Source organism: Mesoplodon bidens (assembly GCF_964165515.1).
Source record: "Mesoplodon bidens genome assembly, chromosome: 20".
NCBI classification, from domain to species: Eukaryota; Metazoa; Chordata; class Mammalia; order Artiodactyla; family Ziphiidae; genus Mesoplodon; species Mesoplodon bidens.
In genome coordinates, this window is record NC_138181.1 from 32003201 (window position 1) to 32015695 (window position 12495).

The 12495-nt window shown below is 40.2% G+C and overlaps 1 protein-coding gene across 1 annotated transcript in view; it reads right to left on the bottom strand.

Moving 5' to 3' along the window:
• Window positions 1–12495, bottom strand: part of CSMD1 (CUB and Sushi multiple domains 1) — a gene marked incomplete at its 3' end in the record, with an annotated part of 1732394 nt that overhangs the window by 130318 nt on the left and 1589581 nt on the right. Inside the window, exon 42 of the mRNA XM_081220901.1 lies at window positions 520–708. Coding sequence (XP_081077027.1) covers window positions 520–708 — 189 coding nt within the window. The remainder of the gene's footprint in view (window positions 1–519; window positions 709–12495) is intronic.

A 12495-nucleotide genomic window follows, 5' to 3' on the forward strand; every position in this document is an offset into this window, starting at 1 on the left:
GAGTAGCAAAATAGTACGTGTCCTTCAAGGCCAACTACAAAAATAAAGTCAGTTTTCTGAAATACAAAATCAATATATGATTATTATAAAAGTTAAACAATAGAAAATATCTAGGGTGAAATAAAGTACTCTTTTCCCCTCTAATCCAGCAATTTGATGGAACTACTGTAAAACTAAGCACTGCTCTAGCCATAAAGATTTCCCAAGCAAACACCATCTTCTGTATTTGGAATTCATCAAAATGCTCTTTGTTCCTGATTTTGCATAATAAATATTCATGTTTATTATTCTGTTACCCTTGTAGTTTCCTTGAGGGCAAGACCTATTCATTTTTTTTTTTTACCTTACTGGCATATGATACATTCCTGAAATACTAAGTAGAATGAGTTTAACATAATAGATTCCCAATAAAAATTTGTTGAACAAATTAATGAATTCTCAAATACATTCATTTAATATTTCAGGCACCATTATACACATGAAAACTTAAATCATTTCCAAGAAAAGTGATTAACCTACCATCACACCTTGGAAAAGGGTAGTTCCAGTTTCTGTTGATCCCATGTTGACAGGTGAGGACTGGGTGGCCGATTAAAATGTACCCAGGATAACACTCAAAAGATACCGACTGCCCCACACTGTAGTCCGAGTTGATCATATACCCATTCTGAAAAGGCGGTGGGTCTGGGCAGTTCTGTAATCCATAGGCTGGAAGAGACAGACAGAGCCCAGCTCAGGAATAGCAAGTGCAATTAGTCTGGAATTAGAGGAGGGATATGACGGCGTGCAGCTTCTTAGGGTGAACTTTTTAGATATGAGTTTTAAACAAGGTCTTTACTAAGTTGCCCATTACCATCCTAAGTTAAAACAGTAATTATTATTAGTAGTAGAATTATAACAATTTGCATTTAATGAACACTTACTGTATGCTTTAGAAGTTACACAGCCCATACCAAAAATAAATTTGACGATGCTTACCTTGGGAAAAAAATGTATGCGGGGAATTTAATGAAAACAAGAAATATAGATGATAATAAAAAATGCCTTTATAAAGAACGTCAGGTGAACACGGACCTAAACAGTTTTCTTCTAATTTAAAAGAAAACTATCCTAGCACTCCTTTCTAAGTGTTTCTAATTAGGAAACAGGTTATTGTTTTGTTGAGTTCAGTTAATGTTCAGTGAAAATAAAATAAAGGAATCCATTTCTTTTTCTTAACTTTCTCCTTAAAAAGAAGTGTAGAATCATTATGCTAGCCATTACTACCTATCAGTACAATCTCTTTATAATACATTGTTTATTGTGGTTTATCACTATATCACTAAGTCTTTTGTGGTCCCTAAAATAAACTCTAGGTAGGTTGATGGATAATAAATGTTTGCAGACTGTATAATTCAAAAACGTACACATAAATCAGTGAGAGTTAACAAATGCATAATTAGGTGTAATCTCCTGATATTGGAAGCAGCTCTCTGCCCCTTTCCTGTTTGCTCATTTCTGTTCCCCTCTAACCTGATTATAGGAATGTGATCACTAGGCAACTGAACATAACTCCTGACTTATGCTCTCATGAATGCACACCAGGCCTTGCCTAACCTGTTGATTCTTTTCCTAGATTAAAACAGGTAAGAATGAGGAATTAAGCAGTTAAAGAATGACTAGCTCTCCACCCCCCAAGAGCCCCCTTAGCAATCCTGCAGGCAGGTCATGCAGACGAGATAACATCTGAAGAGAGAGTCAGCCAGTCTGCACGTAATGGACAGTGATGCAGATCCCAACCTCCTGCCCAATGACTCACTGAGATTCTCCCCCCGCCCTTTTCCCTTTAAAAACTGTTATGACTGAGCAGAATCTTGGGAGTTGGTCTTGGGACACGAGTCCACCCTCTCCCCAGATTGCCAGCTTCTCTGATTAAAGCACCTTTCCTTCCTACTGACACTTGCCTCTTGGTTATTGGCCTTTGAGTGGCGAGCAGCCAAACCTGAGTTTGGTAACAATATCGAAGCTTAAAGCTAAATCAGCCACCTTGTCAATATCTTCTTACCTGCTCTTGTGGGAGGGTCATGCCTACTTCAGAGCAGTGGAATCTCACCAGGTCATCATCTAGTGCTTATTTATTTATTTATTTATTTTTTATTTTTTTATACAGCAGGTTCTCATTAGGCATCAATCTCATACACATCAGTGTATACATGTCAATCTCAATCGTCCAATTCATCACACACACACACCCCTGCTTTCCCCCCTTGGTGTCCATATGTTTGTTCTCTACATGTGTCTCTGTTTCTGCCCTGCAAACTGGTTCATCTGTACCATTTTTCTAGGTTCCACATATATGCGTTAATACACGATATTTGTTTTTCTCTTTCTGACTTACTTCATTCTGTATGACAGTCTCTAGATCCATCCACGTCTCAACAAATGACCCAATTTCGTTCCTTTTTATGGCTGAGTAATATTCCACTGTATGTACATACCACATCTTTATCCATTCGTCTGTTGATGGGCATTTAGGTTGCTTCCATGACCTGGCTATTGTAAATAGTGCTGCAATGAACATTGGGGTGCATGTGTCTTTTTGAATTATGGTTTTCTCTGGGTATATGCCCAGTAGTGGGATTGCTGGATCATATGGTAATTCTATTTTTAGTTTTTTAAGGATCATCTAGTGTTTAGACTCTGCTCTTATACATAAAGGGGCTGGGAGCTCACTACTGACACAGTAACAAAGCCACTCTATGAAGAATCAACACAGAAGGAACTGCAGTTCAGCTTCTCCCTGCGATGAATTCCTGCTGCAAACAAACCTGTGCACGATCCTGGCACCATTGTTCTCAGTCAGCTGAAAATGGAATAATAATGTAAAGGATGCAAGTGACTGCCATGGAGGTCCTTCACGTGGGGAACAAAGTAAAATAAACATTTTCACTGTATATATAATTAGTTTAACCAGGTGATCACCATTGGTGATTTTAAATAAATCCTGAAAAATTATATGGTCTATGATTTGTGCCAGGCATTTCCCAGTTTTAGACTTAATGTTTCTGTACTTAGAACCTGGAATAAAGAGGGTGTGAAAGAGGATGCTGGCAATAAGATGAAAGGGACAACATCGTAGCCTGTGTGATAGCTGATGGACATGTGAACATGTGTGAAATGGAGCACTATTTAAGCAGATTGTTAAGACTGGAACACACGGAGTACGTGGCTTGGAAACTCTCATGTTAGACTTCACGGGCAGGTAAGGGTTAGAGTATGAACTGGCCTCTTTTCATGGTACAAGGATTGGATAGTTCCATAAAGATACTCTGGGGGCCACATGGAAAGATACCAACCAGGTCGTATTACAAGTGCACTTGCAATGTGGGAGATCAGCGTAGTTGCTGTTTGGCGTTTGGGGTTTCACTTAATTAACATTTGCCAAATGTTACACATTTGCTATAGAGGATTACTATTAATAGCTTTTTCTTAATGAATAAACTACTGAAATGGTATTTTTCTCTTTAAAATAACAATATGCAATGCCAATGAGTCAACTGGGTAAATCATTTATGGCAATGTGATTTGCCATAAAACTTTGGGAAAGCAATTTGAACAGAGCCATAAAGATTCAGTTTTTTAAACATTTAACCTAGTAATACCATTTACAGAAATCTCTACTATGAAAATAATTTCAAAGAAAAAGCCAAATCTTTAAATATGCTCATTGCATCATTACTTACACTATAGTAATCTAAATGTCTAAACAAATAAATTATGATATTTTGACTCATAAATACTGAAGAGATAAGATGTTGTAATGTTGTATCTTCCAATAGCCACAGAAATACACATACATACATATAGATATATGCAGTCATATATGTATATATATATATTTATTCATTTATATTTTCAATAAAGATACTGCACAGCTCACAGCAAGATACTACGGTTAAACCCTGACTATAGTTAGCAGGTTAAAAAATCCTTAATTTCAGTATCTTATACTTGCAATTGTATACGTCTCCGGACAAGAGTCAGATAAGCAGTTGAAGAGTGATTGGGAGCAAGAAAGCAGAAAGCAGAAGATGCAGCGGTGGCCAAGGTCTGGGAGTATCTTGACATAGTTCCTGGCATTGGCTCCTCCAGGGTCCAGAACCAAGTAGAACCTGGAGGTAGAAGAGCCCTCTGGGTGGGAGTGGGGAGCCTCTCTCTAAGGGAGGCCCTGGACCCTCCATGCTAATTCATACCCACACACACGTGCACACACACGCACACGCACACAGATGCACGCACACATGCACACGCATGCGCACACCCACACACATGCACACACCCACACCCACATGCATGTACACGCACGCACACCCACACCCACGTATGCACGCGTGCACACACGCACCCCCCACACACATACACACACCCCTCTTCTCCTTCGCCATAACGTGCCTCTCTCCCTGGCCCACTTGGCAATCACAGAGCAAGGCTGCCTGCCTCTCCCAAGGACCACCCCACTCGGGAGGCCATGAAGCAGCCTTTTCCTGAAAGCCAGGCCTGGCAAATATCCACAGTGCACGGTTTCCCTCCTCGCAGTATTGCTGTTTGAGTTAAAGTTACGTTATAGACCTACGCTCAGAAAAAGAACAGAGACTCCCATGCTGCATTTCAACTATTAGCCAGTTTCCTCCTTTATTATACTCTTTTCAACTGAAATCAGCAGCTTGTTCTCATTCTTGTTTTGCTTGAAATACAATAAGTTCTGTTGGAGAAATGAGTCCTCTAATACATCAAATACAGCTGCTAATGATAAAACTTAAAAAGTAAATATCAAAAACAGATTGCCAGTTTCCATGGGACGAAAATCAAATTAAACCATGTTCAATATCACCCTACCCTCCCTGAAAGATTCTGTTCATGCTCTAGCGGTGCCCTTAGGGTATCAATACAAGAACCAATTATCACAGTACATTATAAAGGAGGTAACGGTAACAGAGATTCCTGATGAACGGTCACGTGAAACAGCATTTAGGACAGACTCACACACACATGCTCCACACGTTCATCACACACACTAATAATATGTCACACAATGCATTTCCTTAACATGTGTTATGTGGTTTGTGGCATAATTTAAGACCGGCATTCAAGGTCTCTTTAGGGACTTATAAAGCCAGCTTATTTCTACCTGTCATCTAAACTCTGTGAAAGGGATTGAGATAGAAATTTCAGGGTTGCCTTTCTAAGTCCAACAGCTGTATGTTACCCTTGATTAAAAGAAAAAATGTTTTTTCTTTCTTTTTTTAATGGCACTAACGCAGTTGTCCTGTATAGGAATTAAAGGGTAAAAAAGAGAGAGAGAATGCCAGCCCAGGTAGGCAGGACTATAGTTTTTATTACCTATTCATTTATTGAGTAAGATAAAAATCATGTATTGAGTGTCTACTATGTTATAAATACTAGTTACAAATGGAAACTAGACAGAAATGGGTCCTGCTCTCATGAAACTTACATTCTATTTAGGGAAACAGACACAAATAAATCAATACGTCGGTAATTACGTAAAACAATTGTAAGTTGTGTAAACTATTATTTAAAAAATAAACAAAGACTTAAATAAAGGGAAAAAAAACCCCAGGATGAAGGTAAGTGAGGGTGATCAAAAATTGCATCCTTGAACAATTAACGCTGAAATTGAGATCTGAGTGGGGAGAAGATGCCAGTCAGGCAACGCCCAAGAAAGAGAGACTCTTCAGCAGAGGGAAGAGGAGGGGCCCAAGGACAGAAGGAAGTCAGTTCTCTGAGATAAGGTGGGGAGTTCCAGGAGAGGCGCTCCGGAGGCCATCCGCCCAGAGCCCCGCCCCTGTTCATGGTCTACAGCTCTTACAAGGGGAGAACCTAGTAATGAAATGCGCCAAGCCATAGGAGAGGCATTAGGACATGTTTGCAGCTGGACAGCGACATGTTTTTAAAAGCCAGGACCCATTCTTTCTTACATAAATCATATCTGCCAGGCAAAAGACATAATACAAAACCCACAGCTCATTTCAGAGTTTTCTTAAGAATTTACAATCCCAATTAAACTTGTTTTCAATTGTGAATTATACACTAAGTATAAATATCAGTGACACTATTTTTAGGTCTTTCTTCTAAATCTCTTATTTAATGGAGTCCTTCACTATTTAAATACCAATATCAATATTCCCAAATTTTCAACTAAGTCATAAGTCACATTCCTTTTTATAAAAAATGTCTTTCCCAAAGTTTGACTCATGGTCACACTTACACAGTGATACATGCATTGATCTACAGGACTATCAGGTGTCTGAATTAAAGTAACTAAAAAGAAGTAATAAAAATAATTCTTTAGTATGCGAAAAATAGATGAATTTTGGAAGGATTCCCATTGTGTGCTGTTTAGCACAGGTGCAGTAGATTTTTTATTACCTGCATTGTCGATGTCCATGTACCTCTGAGTATCTGTGATGTGTCCATATACCTGGTTTCAGAGGTGGGAGTTTAGTTAATGTGACCTCTGGGCTTGAGAGTGAAGAATCGCTCAACCAAGTGTCAGACCCTCATCTAAGCAGAGTTTTGTTGTTCTGTACTCATCACTCATGGTCATTAGTTCCCATAAACTCACTTTAATAATATAACACATTTTCATTTGAGAGAAAAAAACAACTAAGAGAGAAAAAGAAAAGACCACTTCACTGGAATTTGATAAGGAAGCCACTTCTAGCATAAAGAGAAGTAAAACTCACCATTTTCAAACAAATTCTGTTTCAACCGAAGGACATCGAGTCCTTCATATATCTCATATATTTTCGTATAGTTCTATGTTTGACAACTCCTAATGACTTTTTGAGGTGTTATCCAGTTGTCCTACAAGATCTGTTGTCAGGTCTATCATTGAAAAGTTGAATTAGAAAGAGAATCATCAACCAACAGAGAAATAGGTTTGTGAAGCACGTACAAGAGCCTGGAGGTCATTTTGTAAAATAGTAGAGGCCCTGGGATGTGCTGCAAGGGAGCCCAGGGACTTGAGCTCGACCTGGGTCTCCCATCTAATGGATCTGGGATGCTGACCAAACCACTTCCACTCCAGAGGCTCATTTCTTCACTTATGAAAGGAGAAGGAAGATACCTATCTTATTCACAAGAATTAACAGAGATAATAAACGCAATGAACATGGTTTGTATATATCAGTTCAGCAAGGCTAAGTCCTGACTGTAAGAAATGTCTGGTTTCTATGACGAAATTCCCTCACTCCAGGCAGAGCTCTTGAGCCACTTATCAGATGGGGGCAGACCAGCGGGGAGAAGCAACTTCTAATACGGGGATTGTGTGAAATACTTTAAGAAAACAGCTTCCTTACAGGGAGGAGAAACTGCAGTCTGCATCAGCGTCTACGCTGAATATGACCTCCAAGCCCTTTTCAAGTCCTCGGCTTCCTCTCAATGAAAAGATTAATCTGGTCATGGAAGTGGCTAAGTCTCGTGTTGTAGTCAACGGAATTTCTCACAGGCACACACATACATAAGCTCACCAGTTTCCCAAAGTGGATGTTGTCATGACTAGGATAACACATCACCTCCCTTTGTAACAAGGATACAATCCTAGTTCTCGTTTTTAAGACAGACTGTCCACCTAAATGTTCTGTGCTCCTTATGTGAACACCTTGATCCCAGAACTTACTGATGACATCCACCTACATTACTGTTAAGGCTGCAGCCAATCCCATGCCTTTCCCACTGCCCAAAGGCTCCCCTGCAGGACTGTTCACCAAATTGCTTGTTCACAGTTGCAACTACAATTGTGTCTTGTGCTTCGACCAACCAAGGATTAAGTGCCCAGGAATCCTTTTACACAATAGCCTTTACCTGGTGGAGAAACTTTTATTTCAACGCAAAGGAACTCTTGGACTCACTAAGACTACAGAGTCACACATCAGACTCAGAATCCCTTCACTGCATCAGGAGCTTGGGGAGGACTGCTGAAGAAGCACATGGCACATCTCAACTGGGATGTGGACACCTGAAGGCACTGTCACCTAGGAGACACATCCACTGACATACTTGTCCAGGTGTGCCTTTGGTTCAGAGGAATAGCTCTCTTAAGGCAAAAAGTGGTTGAGATTGTTACTTCTACTTTCAGCAAACCCATAAAAGGAAAAGCAAATCCACATGACCTGCAGGGAGGAAATTGGACAACTTTTAAGATTTGGACCCTAGTCTGCAAGAGTCTAGTCCATGAACCACGTTGTAGGCACTTTTCCATCTTGTAAAAGGACACTCTGGAGGGGATGAGAATTGATACAACTATGTATTGCCCACTGTTTTAAGCATTTTTATGTGAAATAGGCTTCTTTATAAACAGCCTCATGTTGAGAGCCTGATTCACTCATGCAGATGGTGGAAAAGGACAGAGGAAGCTCCCCACCTTCATTCCTCAATGACTCAGAATATCACTTTAGAAGGAAAAAGAGCGACAGTCTTAGAGGCGTGTCAATTTCACGTATAAATTATGGTCGTATCTGTAAGGAACAGTGAGTGTGCTTATACAATCAATTAGAATGAATTCTTCAGTTGCTCATTGCACATAAAGGCAGTTTAACTGCTTTTCCTCCTGAAGGGGAAAATATTGGTATCCACAAACTATAGCCTATTTTCTCATAGATTCAATTCACTAAAAATGCAATGGTTTTGTGATTGTATGCATGAATAAGCAGATTTAACATATCCTATTATGTTGGCTTTTTTTTTTTTAAGGTGCACAGCACATACAGCAAAAGGAAAAAGATGTTTTTACCACCTATGGTTGAAGCACTTAAAATTATCTTTAAGTTATTGGCATTCAACAATTATGCTTTATAGTGTAAGAAAGATAAAGAAAGTAAGAGAGAGAAAGTAAGATAAGGGAGGGAGGAGGAGAGGAGGAAGGAAGGAAAGAAGGAAGGAAGGAAGGAAGGAGGGAAGGAAGAGAGGAAATAGGGAAAGAAGGAAGATAAATATTCAGCTTCGCCAAATGTCAAGTCACAAAAAACAAAAGGAAAAGAAAGTCACTAAAAAACTTAATATGGCAACATTTCACAAATATTATGAAACAAAAATCTCAGCACCAGTAAGCCCATACCTTATACTACAAGAATAAGATAACACACAGAATTTTCTCTTTCTTAGGAGAATCCTTTGTTTGGATCTGGGAAAATAACGATTATTCACATATATCAATCTCAAATGATACTTGTATCAAGTGTTTAAATTACAGGTGCTTGACGTGACAGCCAATGGAATCATGTAGCCATCTTTCTGATATCTATTACATTTTCTGACTGATATCTAATTAGTTGATAAATATCTTCGTCCTGCCTCCCATCTTCCAGTTTTTGACTTAGAAGTAGGGTACACGAACTCAATTTTATTTCACACGGTTCACCTTTCATTTCTCAAGTTCTGTATAAGTCATTTAACTTCAAGACAGCTACATCTACCAGGAGCATTTTTGACCTTTATATGGTCATAAATAAATGAGAAGGCTTAGGAAGAAGGGGTACAACACAGACATCATTGAGAATGACAAGAATTATCTGCATGATTTATGCATCTTCTCATGAGTTATTAATCATAAGCTTAACTTATAAATCTCAGGTGGAACCTAGGAATTTTGATGTGACACACACACATCAGAGTTGTGTCACTTTGCCAACTTATAAATTTTATAAAATGACAAACTATCTAATTAAGTTTCATCCCTGTCAGGTAAGATACTCTGCAAGAAATCAGAATGCCTCATATTGGTGTTCTCCTTCTTTTTTACTTAATTTATTTTTATATCTCTCAATTATAGCAAATTAACTGCCTACATAAAAATATATTACTTAGGGATTTTTCTTTTTAAAAATGTGGATACTCAAATGTAGAGTCAGGTGTCAAGTAAATAAAACGTTTGCTCAACCAACCAGATGTCTGGCCTAGATGCGGACTCAACAAATTTGAATGCCTACAGGCCAGGCAGAGAGTGTGGGATCACAGCTTGCAGGCAACTACAGGAGATTTCTGAAGTCAATGCGTCTACACCCTGGAAGGGCCATCACTCTGACACTTCAGGGGACGGCTCCCACCTGTCAATGTGGCCAAAAGTCATGCCTGACATTGCAACAGGAAAAGGGAAAGTGGATCTATGGGTCTTTCACCAATTATGTGAAATCTAATTCTAAATATTGACAATTTAAAAAATATTAATATTTTGCTAACCAATCAGAGCAGCTTTATGATCTCTAGTCTAAATAATTCCTACACAGACTTTTTGTGGTATTGTTATTCCCTTCCTTCCTTCCTTCCTTTTTTTTTTTTTTTTTAAACATTCTTTTTGGAGTGAACTAATTGGTAGCTTTTGGAGCTATGTAGACATGGCCTTAGTAACCCTACCTGGAAAATATCGAGGAAGAAAACAAAAAACCCTTTTTTTTTTTTTTTTTGCGGTACGCGGGCCTCTCACTGTTGTGGCCTCTCCTGTTGCGGAGCACAGGCTCCGGACACGCAGGCTCAGCGGCCATGGCTCACGGGCCCAGCCGCTCCGTGGCGTGTGGGATCTTCCCGGACTGGGGCACGAACCCATGTCCCCTGCATCGGCAGGCGGACTCTCACCCACTGCGCCACCAGGGAAGCCCCAAAAAACACTTTTTTGAACTGTGACAGTTTAAAGCTACGTAAGATAAAATCTAGTTTCAAAACTACATGGCAAACAGTACTAGCATGGGAATCTGTATTTGACTTTTGCAATGTCAATAAAGAAAGAAAAGTTAAAATTTTCAATATATTATTAAGAATATTCAAATTGGGGGAGAATTCTCAAAAGTTCTTGGGGTCAACTGAGATATACCACTTAACTGGCAGCTTAGATGTAGGAGAAATAATCATGCTATACTTTTCTTATTGACTCAAATACTGAGATCGTGTCAAACAGTGAAGACTACCATGTAATAACCAAGTTTAAAATGATGATCACGAATGAAATGCTCATATTTTTTTTTTTTTTTTTTTTTTTTTGCGGTGCGCGGGCCTCTCACTGTTGTGGCCTCTCCCTTTGCGAAGCACAGGCTCCGGGCGCGCAGGCTCAGCGGCCACGGCTCACGGTCCCAGCCGCTCCGCGGCATGTGGGATCCTCCCGAACCAGGGCACGAACCCGTGTCCCCTGCATCGGCAGGCGGACTCTCAACCACTGCGCCACCAGGGAAGCCCCAGAAATGCTCATATTTTAACAGAATACACTTCAATAGGAACAGGGAAGGGGGAGAGACCAGATGTACAGAAATATGAAAGAGGAGCGTGGGGTTCATAATAATACCATTCAGATTCTAAGCTGATCTAAGAGCCAGATGAAGGTGACACAATGAAAGAAAGCTGTGCTGAAGCTGAGACCTGCATCTCTCCTGGACTCTTCTTGTTGGGTTTGTTGCTTTCTCTCCTCCCCTCCCTCCCCCTACAACAATCCATTCTCTGCATTGCAGGGACTTATCTTTTGCTAACATCCTTCAATGACTTTACATTGCACCTGGAAACAACTCTGAATGCATTACCACCCAACTCCCAGTCTCCATCCTGCAAACCTCTCAGACCCTGTTCCTCTCAGCACTCCAGCTCTGTCCTCTCTGTTCTTTGAACATGGGAGCTCCTCTCTCCACCCGGACACACTTCCCTGCTCTTTACACCCCCCGGCTCCTTCCCATTCTTCAAGTCTCAGGCTCAGGGAGAGGCTCCGCCACCCACCACATCACCCTCATTATTTCCTCTGCAGTAGGTACCAAGCACACTGCCTCAGCCTGAGCACGTGGTCCCCATCCATGCCTGAAACTTTAAAATTGTCTCTTAAACGTGTCTTTTTACCTCCAGTCTTCCTCTTTTTGCCAAACCCATTTCTTCCCTGCTTAACAGTCCACAATGTACGTGGAGACTAAGCTTTTAAAAAATGAACATATGACTAATGCAATTTTCACTGCTATATACTGAGTGTTTGTGTCCCCAGATTTGTATGTTGAATCCTAACTCCCAATGTGATGGTTTTGGAAGTGGCGCCTTTGGGAGGTGATAGGTCATGAGGGTGGAGCCCCATAAGTGGGGTTAGTGCCCTTATAACGCAGGCCCCACAGAGCTCCCTCACCCTTTCTGCCAAGTGATGACAGAATGAGAAGATGCCGCCTAGGAACCAGGAGGCGTGCCTTTGCCAGCACCTTGATCTTGGATTCACAGCCTCCAGAACTGTGAGCAACACATATGTGCTGTTTAAAAGCCACTCAGGCTATGGTATTCTGTTAAAGCAGCCTGAATGGACTAAGACAGTCACTTTTAAACCTTCAACAGTTTATTACCCACCAGCTTTCCTAAGAGTTTTAATATGAACTCCTTTAGCATTCTGGTGAAGTCCACTAACCTCAAACTAATAGTTTAAGTGCATAAACAAACACATCAGATCACAAAGGAAAAATTTACTTATGTAAATTACTTATGAAAGCC